General features: G+C 39.9%; 1 protein-coding gene across 17 annotated transcripts in view; it reads right to left on the reverse strand.

Moving 5' to 3' along the window:
- Positions 1-19,683, reverse strand: part of RBFOX1 (RNA binding fox-1 homolog 1) — a 1,359,349-nt gene that overhangs the window by 945,467 nt on the left and 394,199 nt on the right. For 2 of the 17 annotated variants that reach the window (XM_087730994.1, XM_087730990.1), the window contains exon 1: positions 5,414-5,592. The exons of 10 other annotated variants lie outside the window; for them this stretch is intronic. In XM_087730994.1, coding sequence (XP_087587120.1) covers positions 5,414-5,416 — 3 coding nt within the window. In that variant the 5' untranslated portion in view covers positions 5,417-5,592. Of the gene's footprint in view, positions 1-4,884; positions 4,957-5,413; positions 5,593-19,683 lie in introns of those variants that run through there. 5 more of the 17 variants (XM_087731007.1, XM_087731008.1, XM_087731000.1 and 2 more) reach the window with 5 other exon arrangements.

Below are 19,683 nucleotides of genomic sequence, written 5' to 3' on the forward strand. Positions count from 1 at the left end.
CTACAGATATCTGAAAGATAAAAACAAGCCATAAAACACCCAAAAGACAGACTGCAGAGCAACTTAGGTCCAAGGCAACCAACTACAGCTACACTGAGGTTTCCCACCAGGGCAGTACATATACATTTACTACTGTTTTATCTCATGTGATGATGGTGTTGATTTCAACACAGCAAAACTTTAGTCCTGTTATTTTTAACTCAAGTACAACTGTCCAATACTACTGCATTTTCTTCCACCTGTATACGGGTGTTCTTCCACCTTCTCTACAACTGCTTTAACTATGGGAATACTTTTATCTTAAACAGTAGCACTTCCTCATTTAAACCTTCTCCTAAATTTCCTACCCACATTTTCACATACTCACACCTTCAAAACAGTACACATTTCGAGCTGAGATTTTCTACATCAAGTTTGAGTTTCCTGAATTTCTCAGGAAAAAATATGTATTTTCAGGCTAGCTTCTCATTCTTCTGATCATACAATATTTGCTCACATCTAATACAGAGCCTGAACTCAGAGACAATAAAATCCCTAGAAAAACCTTTGGAACCAGGAATCAGGAGAATAAGATCCTGTGAGTGTCCTCACCAAGAAAAGTACGTCAGCATGTATTCCTACTTTATTAGATTCTAAAAAATCCAATGGAAAAGTGATGAACAAATGCCTCAAAGTAAAGGAAAAGTTTGAATCACAACTAGCACCATGACAGACTCAAGATCAATGAACTACAAAACATAGCAGAAAGCTGAGATTCACTAACTCCAGCTCTTGCTACCATTTGTTTAACGATGAGAAGCTTAAAAAATAGCAATTGCTTGAAACATATTCTAGACTGTTTCCTTGTAAATCCTTTTTTTGGAATCATAACCTCTTCTTTTTGTACCCTAAACTTTCTTGGTCAGGGGTTGTACACTGGAGGGTTGAAACCCAGTGTGTTGCAAACTGAGAAAATCTGTATATTTATACAGTGTAACGCTGGTCACAAACAGCCGCATCTGGCCTTACAGTCATCATTACGCCATTTATCTTAAAAGGGATTTTGTTTTGCATGTTTGCTCTTTAACACAATCCAAGACTTTCAGCTCAACCTGCTGTAACAATATTCCCTTACGCCTCTCAGTTGAAGCAGACAGGCAATTATTTTAATGGATATGAGTTTGCTCTGTCATTTTTACAAAATCCCCCTGACTGACTGCAGCCAGTCTCCCAGTAACAGACACTCCCAGTTTGTGGCACAGTGTTTCCCACTCCAGGCAGTTATCTTAATTTTAGGGCACTGAATTGCATAGGTGGGTACTAAGGCATCTGTCAGTCTAGAATTGTGTATTTACCTTGTTCCTTTCAAGGTATTAGCTGCAATAACATCTTGCTGTTTGCGAATGTGGGATTTTAGAACTGCATCCAAAGTTGCAAAATGTTCTCATTTTTTTAACTGGCTTTGAGAAAAGTGCCATAGAGCTTTAGATTTGTGTACATCTCTTATGTTAGATTCACTTCAAACAACTTTTAAATTTCTGAAGGATACACACTGGCAAAATACCTAACGGTTTCTTTCCCCTTGAAAAGAGCCAAATAGTTAATACCTCATAACACACCTCAGAAACTATCTTGAATTTCTGAATATTCATTAAAAACTTCACTTATTCTTACTTCTGGACAGGTTCTTTGCAAAGTACAAAATCTGGAGCAGCAAAGCAGAGACATTAAACTACACCTACTTGGCAAAAAACAGTATTTCAAAGTATGACAAGCATATTTTTGGAATTTGATATTGCTTGATATCTAATTGTAATCCATACTGTGAATCAAACATAACCACTTCTTTGTGCTCTTCAGAATGTTACACATGCTTCAGTACTGCTGTTATATACCACTGTAAATCCCAGCATCCCAAAAGTGTTTTCCCATGTCAGGTAAGATTTCCTTTTGGTTTACATTCATTTTTCCGTGTGTCAACTTAAAGGACCCAGATAAAATTATCCTATTGGCAGTAAGTTGCAATTTCTGCCATATTAAATTTAAGCAAAATAATGCAGTTATAAGAGGTGTAATAAATACCGATAGAGAACTTCATAAACAGTTTCCTGTTTAATCACAAAAGCATACACTCAGAAAAGGTGATAAAAAACAGTATCTACTAATAATATATTCAGGAATACACAACCTAAAGTTTCAGAGATGGCCTTATACTTTTAAGAAGGATGATTTGCGCTGCAAAATAATTATAGGCACTGAAAAATTCTATTATTTCATTAAAAGAATTAAACTACTCATAAAAAAGTGCAACTAAGCAAAGAATTAAAAACAAAGAGCAACAATAAAAAATAAGACTTCTCATTAATGACTTGGGAAGAGATCCTCAGGGATGGGAGCTTTCTGCTCTCCGGAAGTATTACAGCTCGAATTCTGCACAATCCAGTCAACAGAAGTTCTGTGGCAAATTTAAATGACTTCACAATCAAGATCATAAACAGTCAGGCCACCTAATATTCTGTTTGCTACTGTTTTAAGCCCTGTCCATTCACTTGTTTCCTAACTCTTCAGTTTTACTCACATGCCGCTTTTACGAAGGTGCGTGACACAACAGCATCCCCAGCCTCCAACATGAAATGGGAAGGAGTCAAGATCCACGAAATCAGTAGAGAGAGTTCCAACAGATGCACAAAATAAACACAGTTAAAAGGAAAACACTTGGTGAATTATTTAACTCAGCCATTGGTCTTTTGTGTCCTGCATTTCCAACTGGCTCAACTTCCGCCGGTGCAAGTGAATGCTGAACAGCTCTTTTGGTCTTCAACGAAGCTTACCTGTCTGCACAAAGTGAGACCAAGGATACTATTTCCATTAAATCCCTCCTAAAAACTAAGCAAAAACCTGGTAAAGCCAGCATACATATATACATGTAAGGCTGGCAGAGAAGCAGTAGGTCCCCCAGAAAGCAATAAAAAATACTGGAAGAGAGATTGACTGGGCATACCAGAGAGACAGGCAGTTTGGTGGGAACGAGATAAGATTCTTTAGAAATGAATTAAGTAAGAGCATAAACTAAGAAGAAAAAAAAATGAGATGAAGGAAAAAACAGCAAAAGTAGAAAGAAAAGTAAGAGGAGAAGGGGAACAGAAGTACACAAACATCCATCAGAGATGACACAGGTACGAGCTGATCCTGCCCTAGGCAGAAAAACTGACTCCATGAGTGGCTGAGCCCCCTTTGGCCTTGCTATTCCATGTTTAACTTCAAAGGGGCTTTGTGTAGGGCTGCAGCTGGGGAAGTAGGGAGAAACTTCAAAACCCACCGGTACTGGCAGCCATGGCCTAAGGACATAACATTCTCCCCGTTTGCAGGAAGTCAGCGGTGCATGTTAGTCAGGGATTACATATGCGTAGAGTGTGTAGGCATCACTACAATAATTCACAATGCTGGGAATTGGACCTTGTAATCCTACATGAGTACTCATATTCTATACGGGAAACGTATCACATTATGCATCCAAGAATTCACAATCCCGCTCTCTTCCTCGACACTTGACTCCTGCCTGTATTTCTGTCATTTAAGGACACCCTTTTATGAAAACCAGAAAAGCATCCTCATCACGTCAAGGACACCAAGTACTTCAATTACAAGAACTATAAAAATCATCAACGTACTGTGAATTTTATTCATTACGTTTGTCAGCTATATTACTGATACTCAGTTAAGTACTAATAGAAAAAAGAAATATAGTCTTGACACGACAAACAGAGACTTCATTTCAGGAAATGCCAAATCCTTTGTCTAATGTATTTACCAGAAGAATAAATTGTAAATGAAACTTGGGTAGCCAAGCCTTTAAAACCTACATAGGACAGGTAGTAGATCTGGACTGGAATCAGAAATGCTACATAAAAATAGTTTCCCAAAAACTCAGTAACTCAAAAACATTCAAGTAAAAGAAAATAAAAATAAATTTAAAATACCACCATTTGAGCTATTCTAAATCGCTACTATAATCCTGATAACAGGAGCATGCGATACCAAATACTTTCCTAAAACCTGAATGATCTATTGAGATATGCATTGAAAAGTCACACACGCCCCCCCTGCCACTCTTCCCAATATATATTTTCTCAAGCAGCTGTGACTATTTGGTCTCTAAAAAATAATTATTTGATTATGAGGACTAACCCCATTTTAGACTGTAATACATCCACAATCATCAATCTCTACCAGAGCGACAAAATCTTGCTTCTACTTTTATAGCCCATACATACAGTTGTTTTCACACTTCTAAATGACAAATGAAACAGACAGTATCTTTCTTCTCTTAAGTATCATCAAGTCTAGAGTGAGAAGCGAAGCAAGGGACTTGACATTCTTGGGACACCATCTTCAGCGTCTGTTGTATTTTATGATCCAATTCGTAACGAATAAGCTGAATTTTATTTAAAGTGAAAAAACAGTCATCACTAAACCGCTGAAGAATCCAACATACTATGCCACATTTGCAATTCAGAGACTAGATAAACAAAAGCTGCAGATTTGGACAAGATCTTTCACACTTCGCTGATGTGAATCACTCCAGAGTCAAACTTCAGACCACATTCGTTTCACCATCTGCGTGAACCATGTTAAGTTGGCAGCACAATGTCCAACAGCCACATTACAAATTTTGGAAACACAGAAGGGTTTCTGCGTGCTACCCTCACACTGCAAAACCATGCCTCTGCTGAAGAGCGGCAGTTCTAGCCACAACTGCCTATACATTTTAAACGTACATAGTGTTGCTTCACCTGTCGTGAACACGTATATAGGCAACGCTGATACTTTCTTTCCTGACAGAAGCGTACAGGAGAAAGTGATATGATGAATCACCTATAAAATAAGTAAACGTTGACGACTTACAGGCAAGTAGTTTCCCAGCAGCTAAATATCTGCACTCTTTCAACCAGTAACTCATCTGAAACCCGGCTGGCCATTTTTCTTGCTCTTCCTTATATTTTGCCAGCCACCTCCCGTGCCAGCGTTTTCCCCGTAGCACCTTCCACGATGCTTTGTAGGAGGAAAGCTCAGCCGGTGCGGTGCCGCCCGGCTCCCCGCGGCGCGCACTTGGGGCAGCGCAGCGCGCCCCTGCCCGGCCCGGCCGCACGGAGCCGGGCGCTCCGGCCCCGGAACCAGCTCCGCACCTCGCCACCCCCGGCTCCCCCCGCAGCCCCCGCTCCCGCCCGCAACCCTCCGCCCGGGCCGCCCCGGAAACTTTCCGGCCGTGGCAACCGGCGGCAGCGGAGCGCCTCCTTCGCGGGGGGAGGCCGGGCAGGGCGGAGCGGGGCCGGCCGCAGCCCCCGCGCACCTGCCGGGATGCCCCGCGCCGAGCGGCCCCGCTGCCCGCCCCCCCCCCCCCCCGCCCCGCGACGAAGCCCCGGCTGAAACTCACCATAAAGAGGCGAGCGGAGGCGAAGGGTCGCGGCGCCTCTCCCGTCCGCGGCGAGCGGCCCCCGCCAGGCAAGTCGCAGCGGGACGCGGCTCCCCGCAGCCGCAGCCCCTTCCCCGCGGGCACCGTCGCCGCCCTCACCGCCGCATGCCGCGCCCCCCGCCGCCGCCCGGCTCCCCCCGGGCTCGCCGTGAACCGGCAGCGGGGCGCCCGGCCCGCCCGCGACGTCCGCGGGCAGCGACGAGACCCCGGGGGCCGTCCCCGCCGCGGCGGGGCGTGGAGGGGGAGAGCGGGCGGGCGGCTTCCCGCTCTGCTCCGCTCCGCTCCGCCGCCGCCGGCGGGAGCCCCGCACCGGCCGGACAGGGACCTTCCCGGGGGCGGCGGCGCTGCCGCTCTCCAGCCGGCGCGCAAAGTGGCTCCCGAGCGGGCGGAGGTGACCTTCAAGCCCGGCGGGGCGGGCTGGGGTGGGGGGCAGAGCGCCGAGGGAGGCGGCGGCAGCACCCAGCCGCACGGGAGCGGCGGCGGAGGCGGGCGGCGAAATGCAGCGGGGCGGCGGCGGCGCGGAGCGGAGCCCCCGGCGGCGCGGGCGGGGGAGCGGGGCTCCCCGGCAGGCGGAAGGCACGCCCGCGCCCGGGATTGGCGGCCGCGCGGCGGCGCCCGGGCACCCCGCGGGGCCCCGGCCCCCCCGCAGCGCCCCGCCGCCGCGCAGCGAGGGCTGCCGGGGGGCGGCCGGGAGGGCCCGCGGGCGGTCGGGGCGCTCCGCCGAGGCGGAACCTCCCCGATTCACCGGCGGCGCGGTCGCAACTTTTTGTCCTCGGCGGAGCGGTGGCCCCCGGGGGTTGTCCCGGAGAGCTGCGTGCTCCCCCGGCGGGGCCGGGCAGGGGTGTCGCTTCGGGGTGCGGGAGGCAGGCAAAGGCACACACGCACACAGAAAGTGGCGCTTGGGAAATTGCTGATTAAAACGACGCCCTTGGCGGTACTCTGACATCTCTGCCTGCTTCCTCCCCTTCCTCTTGCCCAAAGGAAACCAAATCTTACAAGAATTCTAACGCTCAGCTAATGAGAAGAGCATCGCAGCATCCCTAAACGCATGAATTCCTGTTAAATCAGGCTGACAGCAGCTGTTTACGAGAAAGTTTGAAAAAAAAATAAACATCAAGACCTGTCTGAACACTGCCTCGTCCTTTTCAATACGTTAGGTGTCAATTCTGTAATGATCAAACATTTTTGTGCTGCTCAACCTTTACTTACAATAAATTAATGCCACTGAGATTTAATTCAACGTGTAAACTTGTATCAATCACATATGGGTACGCTGAGGATAAGATAGATGTGCTACCCCCAATGGTTTAGGAGTTGCTTTAAGTGTATAGACAGGAAATGAAAACCAGTAATAATACCTGTGATAACGAGGAAGCAAGTTTTAAATCATAAGTGTATGATTCCTTAAAAAAACCTTTACATTAATAATCACCCTATAAATTCTGTCATCTGTGCAAATAATAAATACAGCCACCATATTCTTAGGTTGAAATGTAGTTCGCACATATATCACGTACAGAAGTATCTCAAAAGCACGCATCTGTATCCCAGTGCCTCTACCTACGGCTTTGGGGCTTGACCTATTTGCTGTTTTAAGGCCCAAGGTGTGACCCTGCATCCCCTGAATCCGTAACTCAGTGGAACTGCTCATGAATGTACCTCTGCCAAGCCACACCAGCTTATGGAGCTGGGTCGTTTCATACAATAAGTTCAGAATTTATTATTCCTCATCAAACATGAAGCAGTGTTAAACTAACGGCTGGATACCTTTAGCTCCACTGTGTTTAAATCTGTCTGATGACTGATATGTATAGTCAGACATTCATTTTCAGGACTGAAATTTAAATTATCGTGTTTACTACAACAGATTCTCACAAAATGTTTGTCTTGCTCTGCGACCCAGGTAGGCTGATCCCTATTAATTTCATTTAAAGACCCCCACGATAGATCTTTAAATCTATCCTGTGGCTTTCCTGCATTTCTTATTTCAGCCTTCCAATTCTAAAATCCAAACAAAAAAGGGTATGGGAGGCTTATGTGTCCAACAAATGTAAACTGGAGATCAAAACATTATGCTAAAGTTCTTTAAACCGCCACAAAATGATTTTACAGTGGGTAACTTTGGTTATTCTTTGCAGTAGAAGATATCTAAACCCATATTTACTAATCTGTCTACAAGAAAGTGATACTGGTAGAAGCTTAGTGAGTGTAAGTTAAACACAGTGCTGGCAAAATTTCTTCAGCTCTTTCCTAATGTGTATATATAGGCCCCCTTATAAGAAAATAATTTTCAATGTTCTGATTAAATATTACTGACTACTTTGATAGCTTTGTCATATGGCCAAATACCTGCTCTTTCGTCAGCGCTTTCGTTAAGACTGAACTGATAAACCTGAAAGACAAACGTCCATTGAAAAATTTCTACGCTTTGATGATACATGCTTATGCAATATGAGCCAAGCTTTCTTGCTGGTGAAATGAGGAATTTTTGCTATCAAGTTCTTCAGGGTAAATCCCAGCTCACATAGAGCTTACTGTTGACTGATTCAGAGGAATATGAGTCCGTTGCCCTCAAAGACACTTGCACAGGGCCATGCAGCCCTAGGTTTATAGAACAGAGCAAGAAAGAAAGGGCCATCTAGTGCCTTCCCAGATGAAGCAGCCTGTAATTCCTTTCTTTTCTCCATCTGTATGATTTCCAGGGTACCACCAAGGATCAGACTTGCAAAGATTTTTAGGTATCTCAATTTATTTCAAGATTTGACCTGTAGTCTTTCAATATCCACTCACCTCTCTGTGATAGATCACTGGCAATATTTCTCTAGCTAGCTGGCAGCATTGAGAAGGAAGAATTTAAAACTACTTTAAGGTGCTAAAATAATAAACAGGTGAAGCTCACGTAAATATGTGAGCTATGCTGAAATACTTCGTTAAAGAACACAGAAATCTCACAGGCTGGAATTAATAAAAAGTTATCTTTAAGCATTTGAGCATTCCTGTTGAGAAGTGAATACTCACTGGCGTATTAAGGACTACTCACAGGATTAAAACTGAATCATGTCCAGGTGGTTTAGTTTCACCTGTCCTCGATTACAGAAACAGATATATATTAAATGACTAGATCAGAGCTTCTCTTTTGGAGTCTCAATACCTCCATATTCTCCTTTTGTATAAATACCATCAAAAAGTTTCTCTTGGGTTATTTTTCATACCTGTTTTCCCTTTGTTCCCTTCACATGAAAGAACTTTGAACTGCAAGTCATATCCTTCTTAAAAGAAATCCATACTCAAAAGTTCTCCATCGTTATTATATATAGGCTCCAGCTGAGGTTGAAGTTTTGGTTTGGTAGGTGGCTATAGGGGGAAATAATTGTTGATTAGAAGATATGACAGATAAATTATGGGCAGAGAAATAAAAGCCAACAGAGATAGCATGATGTTCTCACACGGGTCAGTGGCAGAGCAGGGAACAGCACCCAGATATTGTTTTCTGTTCCAGAGCTCCATGCATTAACATATTTTCTTTCCTAAACGTGATGTATCCAAACGTACCTGCCTGTATATCTCTCAGACAGTAACCACCTTCAGAATGGTATCTTGCTATTTATTTGTCTTTGTAATATACGGTACATTTAAAGCATTTGATAAAAAATAATGTTAGCGATTCCACCCTGAAGTCGTAATTGCATGAAGCCACAATTCACAGTAATTTCTGTATAAATGTTTACAAAGAAAATACACAAATTGAAATATAATTGTCTAGTCATGCACTTAAACAAGCTGGCTTTGGAAGAAGACATTTTCCAATTTAAAAGAAATTATCAATAGCAAGAAAACAAAATAAATGGCAGGTAGTGAAAGGCTCCATTAAAACACGATGTTTTGAACAAATTCCCAGTCAGGAATTAATTCTTAAAATCTTTGAACAAATTTCTTTTCTGAATAAAAGCCTATTTCAGGTTTTCTTAAAATTTGAAACATTTTTCCCTTTCAAGTAGAATGTCTTCAGATTTAATTTCCAAATTCTTCTTTTTTTTTCCAGACAGTATTGGAAATAAAACTGGTGTGTGATTATTCTAATCAAGGGCACCCAGATTCTTATGAAAAACAACAGGTTTTGCACCTTTTGCAAGAAAGCAGCTGGTCAGCAAAAGAAAAGCTGTTCTTGTTTTCTTGGCTGCTGAATTCCAGAATAGATGGAATGTCTCGGACTAGAAGACTCACACTGCAAAACTCAGGGCTTGTGGAGTGCAAGGTGGAGCAGACACATCCTCAAGATCGAAGGGAGCTGGCAGTAAGGAACACACCGCAAAGGCAAGGCTCAGAGTGGCTGTGTAAAACTTACTCAACCTAATAAACTACTTGAAGTTTCTGGACTAAAAAGCAATACTTGAAGAAGGGGTTATTTAAGGAAATTATTCAACAAGCAGAAGTTTCCCCAGCTTTACTGAAATATTTTAGTCTTCTTTCATGTACAGTCTTGATCTTCGGAGGCTGCAGCAAGGAAGGTTCCTCCAGCTTCTGTCTAGGCCATCTGCTTTGTCTGCTGTCAGCCTCTTTAGGTCTTCAGACTCATTGTGGACATGAACTCAAAACTTTTATTGGCCCTTCTCCCACACATTTTTGCAAAACAGACAATTAGCTTCCTTACTTTCAACTACCCAGCCCATATAGCCTTCTCCTTATCAACCCTCTTCAATGGTATCCAGGCTAACAAAGTAACTGCAAATGCTGCAGGACTAAATTCTGTACCTAGAAATATTTGGGAGGAGCAGTGGCAGCAGAAAGTCTGTGATTTGCTTCTGATCACCTAATCAGCACCAGGAGGCAAGAAGATAGTCTTTTTTCTTTTCCTCTGTATAACTTCTGAAACACAGGGTTAAGCAGCTTAGAGCAGATTGCCTGCTGGTTCAGGGCAGCGTTACTCACAACAGAGCTTGGGTTAACAATTGCCCAACACTACCTGAACTGTATTTCAGGCTGAGAAGACCAACCCATGGGTAACATGAAACCGGCTGGGCATGTATGTACAGTGAAACATCGTTAGGTTCAGTGCCTGGTGTCTTGTCTTTAGAGCTAATTTGTCATTCAATACTGCAGTTACATGGGATAAACAGATAACTGATGATTACTGCAGTAGAAGGAAAAATAAAGGTTTCATTGCTTCTAAAAAAATAAGATAATAAAGAAAATAGATCTATGAAAAATAGAAAATAGATCTAAAGAAGACAGATCTATGGTATGTGGGAGATGTACTGGAGGTAAAAGATGATGATTTCTTGAACAAAATAATTGTTCTGAACAGCAGACTAAAATACTGCAGATGCTGTAACAAAAAGAAAAAAAAATGAAAAGTGGTAAAAAATTTATTTGAAGTCTTCAAAACGTAAAGATTCCATGTATTTGTAAGAACGATATAAATAGTACATACATATTTAATGCTTTAAAAATTATAATGTGTTTGCAGCAAAGAACATCTATAACACGTCCACAAACACTGCAAATGCATTCCTTCATTTTAAGGGCTGTTCATTTCATTACCAATGGGGTAAGTGAACACGTAAGCCATTTGCAGTGAAATATGCAAGCTTAAAGTAAAGTAAATCCATTTGTGGTGGTTGCTGATGTATTACAAACCTCGGTGCCATAAACACTTCATGAATCATCTTCAAAATAATTATACATTAGTGTACACTTTGGTAATAATCCATTGATAGTTAACCCTTCAGACATTATCAGGAAGTGTAGCCTTGAATGATTTGGAGAAAGATAAGTGTCTGGATATTTGAAATTCATGACAGAACACAGAAATCCTGCCACAGGACACAAACTTAAGGAAATGGAGAAATCGATTTTCACAGACAAAACATGAAAAAAAGATGTACCATTCTGTACATGTACCATTCTGATAGTGGGTTTTTTACTTTAACCTCAGATTTCTTAAGTGCTTTTTAATTCTTGACAATTTATAGCATCTTGAGCACTTGTGTTCTGGATGATATGTTGAATGGAGTTGAATAAGGACAATGATGATAGCTTTGGAGTTTTGGTTAGATTGAATTTGTCATTCGCTTGTGCTTTGTAGAGAAAGGATTATTTGCCATGTATCAAATACTGGAGCCTGAAGAGTTTAATGCTTTTTTCTTAATGTCAGAAGGCGGCATTAACCTAGTGTTGCTCTGTTGCTGTTGTTACCTTTTTGTTCATATAGTTCTACTTAGGAAAAGAATTCTGGAATATTTGTCCCACACTTTTAAGCTACTATTACATTTAAGTTTCAGATTTCAGTCCCAAAGAATGCAATTAACTATATTGTCACATAGATTTAACATCTACTTAATTACAAATTTATAGTTATTTTGTAGAACCTTTAAGTAGAAAGAGAATTTTTAATGCCCTCATAGCAGTATCTTCATGTGTTCATATCTAAATATCTATATTTAGAGAGTTTCCAACTTATTTGTCTGTGAAAAAATGTTAATCTGTTTCATTTCTCCAGGGAGTTGTTATTCTGAAATACCATTTTTCTCTCTCCTTACTTTGACTTATAGCATATGTAAAATTTCTCTTGAAGAAACATCTCGAAGAAACAACTGCATGCCCAACTCATCAGCATCTACTGTTTTTTATCTCCGTGCTTTATCTCCAAGTTATTTTGAGAGCGCCTTGGGATTGAAGACTGTTCAGATAGGGCTGATAGCTTATTGCTTTATAGGTAGAAAAAAGGTCAAGCTGGTTTAACTGACCTTTCTTGTAGGAAAATTACAGGTTTGCATGTTGTCTTTTTGTTATCCTATGTGGATGGATTGGTTCACAGATTAAACATTATCAGGTTCTGTCCTTCCCTTTCCATTTTCATTTCCATTTATATTTAGGCAGGGCTACGGAAGTGTTGAAAAGAATTGTTAAAAGCAATGAAGTAAGCAGTTTTTTTCTTTAAGTTTGGGACATTTGCAAGGCATGCCCTGCTACTTAAAGAACCAGAGCAGGACTCCAGGACATTTTAATCCAATCCCATCTCCATCTGATTCGTGAGGATGCCACTGCCACAAACCACTTCCCCATTCTCTTTAGCTCTCAAATGGTTTTCATCCCCATAAAATGATCCTGATTGTCTTTGTGAAAGAGCTGCTAGACTCTTTAGCTGTAAACACATAGCCAGGCTACTGAGGAATTCCATACTGGCCTGTATGGACTGTGCTGTTATTGGTCCAAGGAGTACGCTCTTCTTTTTTAATCAATGTAAATACTGCAGATGCTATAGAAAGGCTTTGTAGTTCTTGTCATAAATATGAGTACCTTGACAGACTAGAGGGCATATTCATCTTCTCAGTACTTAGGTAATAATTCATGGGGAAAGTATCTGAACTGGAAAGTCTAGTTAAGCGATTTTAGATGATGTTCAGGATATATTTGGTGTTGTGGTATGCTGTCTTTAATTCTTGCATTACCATAGCAGGATTCAGAGCAATTGAAGGACTGACAGTTTTTATGGTTTCTTCAAGTGTAAGTTCTTTTGATTATGCCAGAATTAATAAACTTTTTAATATAGAATCATTTGTACAGGTTTGGTAGTACTTTTTCCATGCTTGCAGACTATACTCTTTCTAGAGCTGTCTGAACAAATTGGCATCTACAACATCTTCAGAATGTGCTAACATCTTCATCATAATCTCTAACCTTTCACCCTACATTTGGGGAGCCAATTGATTGACACCTGCATTTATATATATGCCAAACTTAGAATTCTTATTTAAAGTATTCATTGAAATACTTGTGCTCAACGACAGAATTTGAAAAAATCTTTTGTGAAAACTGCTTGGTTCTCAATGAGTTTCTAGCTAGTCTTTGTAGTTCACGAATTACTGGATTTTAAAATTATCACCTGCCTCTCAACCTAACAGTATCGTTTGGGCATTACTCTAGAATTGAAGATAGCAAATCCTGGAGCGTGGACTAATGTAATTGACAACCACTTGCCTAACATCACACTTGATTCTATGTTTGACAGCAGAGAAAGGATTTAAAACAGTTTTATCAACAACAAATATGGAGAAGCTATTGTTAACCCGAAAGAAAGAGAAAGAAATTCCCTGGAAATAGTGAAATATTTTCCAAAACATTTAGCTGTGGATCCATATTGCTTTAGATAGAGAATCAAGCTAAAAATTAGTCCATTATAAATAAGAAATAACAGAGGAAAAAACCTGCAGAGGTGTATTCCCTCAGTCTTAAGGGTAGAGAGTCCCAGAATATCCAAAAGCTGCAAAAAGTCAGATCTGCCACAATCTCTGACTGCACATCTTTGGGAATTAAACTACAGTTATAGAAATGGGTAATTTCTTTCCAGTATTTTTATTGCTAATGTATTCGCATCTCTGCTCTCATATGTGGAATATATATTAGATTCATAAAAATGAATTGAAATTTACTATTTCCTGGATTATCTTATTCCAGTTAAATCCTTGATTCATAAGGCAATTGCTGAAGATAAATAGAAGTTCATGAATTGTTCATAAACTGCAAAAATTCAGAAGTTAGAGATGAAAAATGTAAGACGCACAACCTTTCATCTGTAGGCCACAAATTCAAGTCCAGGTTTGAGATCAGCAGCGACCAATATCCATTTTCATCTTATCACCTGGAGGCTTTCTGGTAGGATTTGTGAACTCAGTTTGTACCCTCAGCTCCATCTTTACAGGGTAAGTGGCCACATAAATAATTCACTGGAACTCTGGAATTTGTCAGAAACAAGAAGTTGTGAAATATAAAGTCTCCTTCATCCATCGAACTGTATAACCAGCACATATGAGCTAATTTTCTAACCTTTCACTAAGCTTTATGTAAAACTAGACACATAGGAGTTCTTGCACATTTTTAATAAAATAAAGCTCCTCAAATATCAATTCTTTCTAATAATATACTCCTCTGGAAATACGAGCTTTGAGGTTTTTCTGTCCTTTATTGGAAAATGATTAGGAAAACCTTCTCACCCGGGACCTTTGGCTACGCAACTGCAAAAAAAAAAAAAAAAAGCTTCTCCTTAGCTGAGTAATTTCTACCTTCTGTTGTTAGATGATTAGATGGGAGTACTTCAGAGTCAGGCTTAACTGAAAAAAAGCATAGAGGGGGGCAGGGGGACATGCCACTATTTATTTTAGGTTTTTCGTGTTCCTTGTATTACGGGTTAGATTAATGTGATTTTTAATGTAGTGTGATAATATGTGGAACCTTAAACATTTTTTAATACGCATGAGAGAGAAGACATGGAGATTGATCCCCACCTTTCTCTTGGCAGACAGTAAACCGCATTCTTGAAGTGATTCCTAGCATAACACTTGAGCCACTTGGTCTGCAGCATTTTTGGCTCTAATGACTTTTAGCCTATGATGTTGCGAAGGACAACTCTCCAGCATTGTTTGAGATGAAGAGATGCTGAAGGCCACTAATGCTCACATAGAGTCTGTACTGAAAATTAAGTGTACGTGGATGGTCACTAAGTTTATTTCTATAACTACATCTATAAAACTAGGGGTTTGAATAAATCAATTTTTATAAGATTTTATGCAAATTTAAATACTTTGCCAATGCTTAATCTGTCAGAAGAACTTTCCTGAGAAAGTGATTGAAAGTAAGCATTTATTTTTTGCTTACAAGGTTGATTATATCATCACCTTGAGTCCTTAATCAAAGTAGATGTCGGATTTGTACTTAGGGACCAGTTGTCACCTGCACAGAACACCACTGGAGAACTGCGTCTAGTACCCTCCATTTATCGCCATTCACTACACTACATTCATATTTTTAGAAACTAAAAATTACAACAACTGACTTACTCTTCCTCTGCTCTTTCTAGAGTAAGTGAAAATTTAGCCTACTGGTAGCCTACAGGCTGTCCAGATGCAGAGGAGTCGGGAAGTAATCTGAGAATTGTCCCTGTGCCAAATGCTTTAATTAAAAAAAAACCAAACAGCACTCCATAAGACACTTGTGCTTACAAAAATAGTCAACGCACAAACATACAATATCAGGCAATATTATATAGCTATAGCTATTTCAGCTATACCTGTCTTTATTAAGACAGTACTTTTTTGGTAAGAATTGCGTTGAAATAATCAGCTAGAAGTGAAGATAGTCATACTGCAGCAACATCACGCACTTCAGTACTTCGATACATGCCAAAGATTTTCTAACATGTATTTACAGCCAGCCAATGAATATAGAAAATATCACATCAATGCACAGATAAAAACAATGCTTGATATGGTCTTATAAATCACCTTTGCGAATTGCCTTTATGCAAATAAAGGCCACATGTTAATTGCAGAACTGCTTTAAATATTGTAAGGGATTAAGCAATTATGTTTTTATAGAATAGAGTCAATAAAAAAATAATATTCTCTTTTCCAGTCTACTACATAAACTTCATTATGAGTTAAAGTGCTAATGAACCTATAGTAATTTTACATTGAGAACAAGACAGATTGCAATAGGCTAACCAGGACTACACGTAACATTAATTTCAGTGAGAGTTCAACTGGGCACCTACTACTTCAGAAAAACCCTTTAAGTTATAATTTATTCCTTGAGGTAACAAGTTCTTACAATCTGACATGGCAGTAAGAATTAGGCTTCTAAGGGGCTTGGATCCTTTTCAGAATGAGAGTTAGGACCCTAAACCTCTTGAAATTCTGTAGATTTTATAGAAAATATTGCTTGATTAATCTTTAGCAGACTCTGTAAGGTTTTTGACTAAGTGTGGGGGGCCACTACTAATTTTTGTTATTAACCTCATTTGACAGAAAGATAATTTGTTTCTCCATTAACATTAATCCCTTTAAAATATTTCTAGTGGTTCTCCAATTAATCCATGCCCTTTATTTGATTGCAGGGAGACTAACTGCAGAGTAAGATAATGCTTTTTATGAGTATATGTAGCAAAAAAAAAAAGAAAAAAAAAAAGAACCTATATTTAAAAAGAAGGCTTTCTTGAAAGAGAAGCATTTCACAACTTCTATGTTTCCCAGGCCTGAAAAGAGGTGGGCTATGATCCATATGTATGGATTCCTAGGTAAAAGATTCCAGCAGCATATAAAACTAGGATTTGTATTGTATTCTTACACCAAACAGAGTTAAAATCTTTCAGCACAATTACAATAAACCCCCCCCCCCCAAAACTTGACAATATTTTCCTTGTAACTGGTGAGAAATAGATATCTGTAACACAATTTCTGTTTCCTTCTTTGTACAATACTGGGCTTGTGCTTCTGTAATAATAACGGAAACCTCCATTTAGTGGGATTTGGTAAATATGGGAACATGATGGTGTAAACATTTAGTTCAGTTAATAAAACAGATGTAACACATCTGAATCCTGTGGCAATGAAAACAAAGACCTTTTGCGAGGACCATTGGTTTCTGCAGCATTTAGGGAGTCTGTGGTCAGCTTCATTTTAAACTCAGCAATAGAACCATCAATTTAATTAGGTAGGAAACAATGAAAAAGGCATGGAAATCGATTTGGGATGTAGAAAGTACACATTTTTGGTGTGATTTTTCCCCTGAATTGCTCATTAACGGACCAGTTAACACTGCCATATAAGTAGCTATGTTTAAACTCCTACGTTAACACACGGAAAAACTGGAAGACTTCCTATATCTGTGAACCGTTATTACTACTTCCTGCACGTGCAGGAGATCAATATCAGAGAGTTTCATGACTATATTCTCAAGCCTCTTTGTCACAGCTGTGAAGACTAGTAGCACAAGGCCTGATCTCTTACTGCTCTGTCTTACATAGTTATTTCCCTGTGCCCCACAGTGGTTGCATAAAGCATACAAAATCCAAGGCAGTGTATCCATGTTTTAGAAAAACTTTTTTTTAAAACTTACATTGGCATAAATGGTTAAGTAAAGTGAAAGAGCAAATCAGACCCCAAAACCTTTTCTAATGGCCTCTCCTCACAGATGCCACCCCTGCAGCCCCCCAGCTACCAGAACCTTGCCACATAAACCCAATACAGCAGTGAAGTCTGTCAGGAAACCTTTTGTGGACTGATCACACAGGGGTTGTTTCCGACGTAAATTGTGCAAACTAGCTAAAATGAAGACGGCAAAGTCTTTCTTTATAGAACTATGTTCTTTACAGCACTATGTGCAACATCCACGATGTTTGTCACCCACAGTTGAACTTTTGCTGTCACTCACTATGGATAAACAATACACCTTTGCACTTATCTGCCATTTATCTCTGTCCTGCAAGTATAACTGACACAAAACCATGGCATACGGTCCCTCTTTCACCTTTCTGTTGACTAGAACCATACACAGTTGAACTGACAATGGCTGACTATGTAAAGCTAGCTGTGTTTTGAAGAAGATTCTTCTGTACTCAGTCAGGGTACTAAATCTGTGTTTGAAAGATGCATTTGACTGCATACCAACAAAGTAAACTGAATTTCATAACAATTAGCCTTTACCCATTAGAATTAAAAATCTATGCAAGTTCTCCAGTGAGACATAATTCTTCCATAACACTGACAAAATCACTCCCCCTTACCCTTTTCTTGGCTTTCCATCTCTTAGTGCCTTAAATATAAAATTCTTGCACTCATCCTCCCTTTCTTCCTGCTGTCTTTCTTTTATCTACATATTTCCTCATTTCTCTGTTTCATCATAGTAGCTTTGTTTCCTTGTATTCTACTCTATTTTACATCTTTCTTTTCACTGGACAACCTCTTATGAACTGAGTGCCAAGAGTGAAAGCTCCACCATTTTAGCACTCCTGAGTAGCAAAGGGGACAGGAAGTTTTGAAGAGGTCTCATGATTTATGTATTTTCATTGAGCATTCTTCACCTTCTGTAAAGTGTCAGAAAGTAATGAGGTGATGAAAAGTTTGTGGAACAGGATGTGAAAGGCCATGTGTCAAGACACCATACTGTAGTAATCCCCTCACAAATCCCCTTTGTATTCCATTTTCGATCAAAGCATTCCAAGGTTTTTAACAAAAGGATCACAGCAGTAGAAGACTGGACTTTGGTACAGTAAATAAATGAGAAACTTTGATACGAATAACATGTTAACATTTTTTGTTATCTTTAGTAGATATTGTTCATTTCTACAGTCTAAAATTATTTAAACCTCATGAACATCATGATTACCATTACTGTAAGGAGAATTTTGTTTCCATAAACTTTTCCAAACAAGGCTCAGAAGTATCATAAAACCACCTAAAGTGGGTTAGTAAGTCAATGTAACAGTCCTGGAGCTGAAGGAACACACAATCTTACAAACCTTTGAGGAATAAGATTAATACAAGGAATACATGCAATTCGGTCTATAATGGCTACCAGGACTTCACCGAGGTAACTTGGTTCTTTTCAATGCACCACCAGCTTGGCTGACGGGCTCAGCTCTGTCCTGTAGTAGGGCTGTTGGAGCCAACTGGAACCAGTTTGGGTTTTTTTCTTAGCCTTTCTATGTAGCAGCAGATTGAAACCCACCTTCAATGTGTCAAATTAACAAACAATAAACCCCCCTCAGAGACTTAGGCAGTAATGCAAAAGAGGAATTTGCTGTTCTTAATCAAAAGTGCAATTATGTGTAAAATTGCATTCGTGTATTTACTTTTTTGAAAGCTTTTATTTAGAAAGCAATAGACTACTCATTTGGAAACTGGCAACACTACCAACTTAAAACAAGTATTAAAAACTACTATTAAACAGTTTCAAATTTTGATCTTTACCTGAAAATCAGATGACAAATGCCCAATTATAACAGAAATGTTCATTCCTAAGGTATTGTTATTCACCACCTTTTTTGCTTCGTGACATTTGACTCCACTCAAAGATTCTGCCTATTGTGCCTGCTAGGGTAGACATAGTTGCTTACAGCCGTGACCGTGCCCTCGTAGCCAGTTTATATTCTTATAACTTCATCATGCTGCCAGAGAATTCCTATCTTATTTATACAGCTGTAGAAAAATCAAGCCAGAAGAGTTCTGAAAAAACATCAAACTGTAAACCCTTCTAAAATAATAAAAAAAATCACATTATAAAAATGCATATACATACACCTGCTCATTAATAGTTTACAACTCCGGTAAGGTTTGCATTCATGAGATGCAATGGACAAGACTGCTATAAATTTTAAAGGAATTTAAAATTATTTTACTACAGCATGTTAATAATAGAAAGACTATTCTTTGAAAGTAATAGAGCAGAAAAATAAG

This window comes from Nipponia nippon, unplaced genomic scaffold (genome assembly GCF_047370975.1).
Source record: "Nipponia nippon isolate SJK-2023a ecotype South Korea unplaced genomic scaffold, ASM4737097v1 scaffold_5, whole genome shotgun sequence".
NCBI lineage: Eukaryota > Metazoa > Chordata > Aves > Pelecaniformes > Threskiornithidae > Nipponia > Nipponia nippon.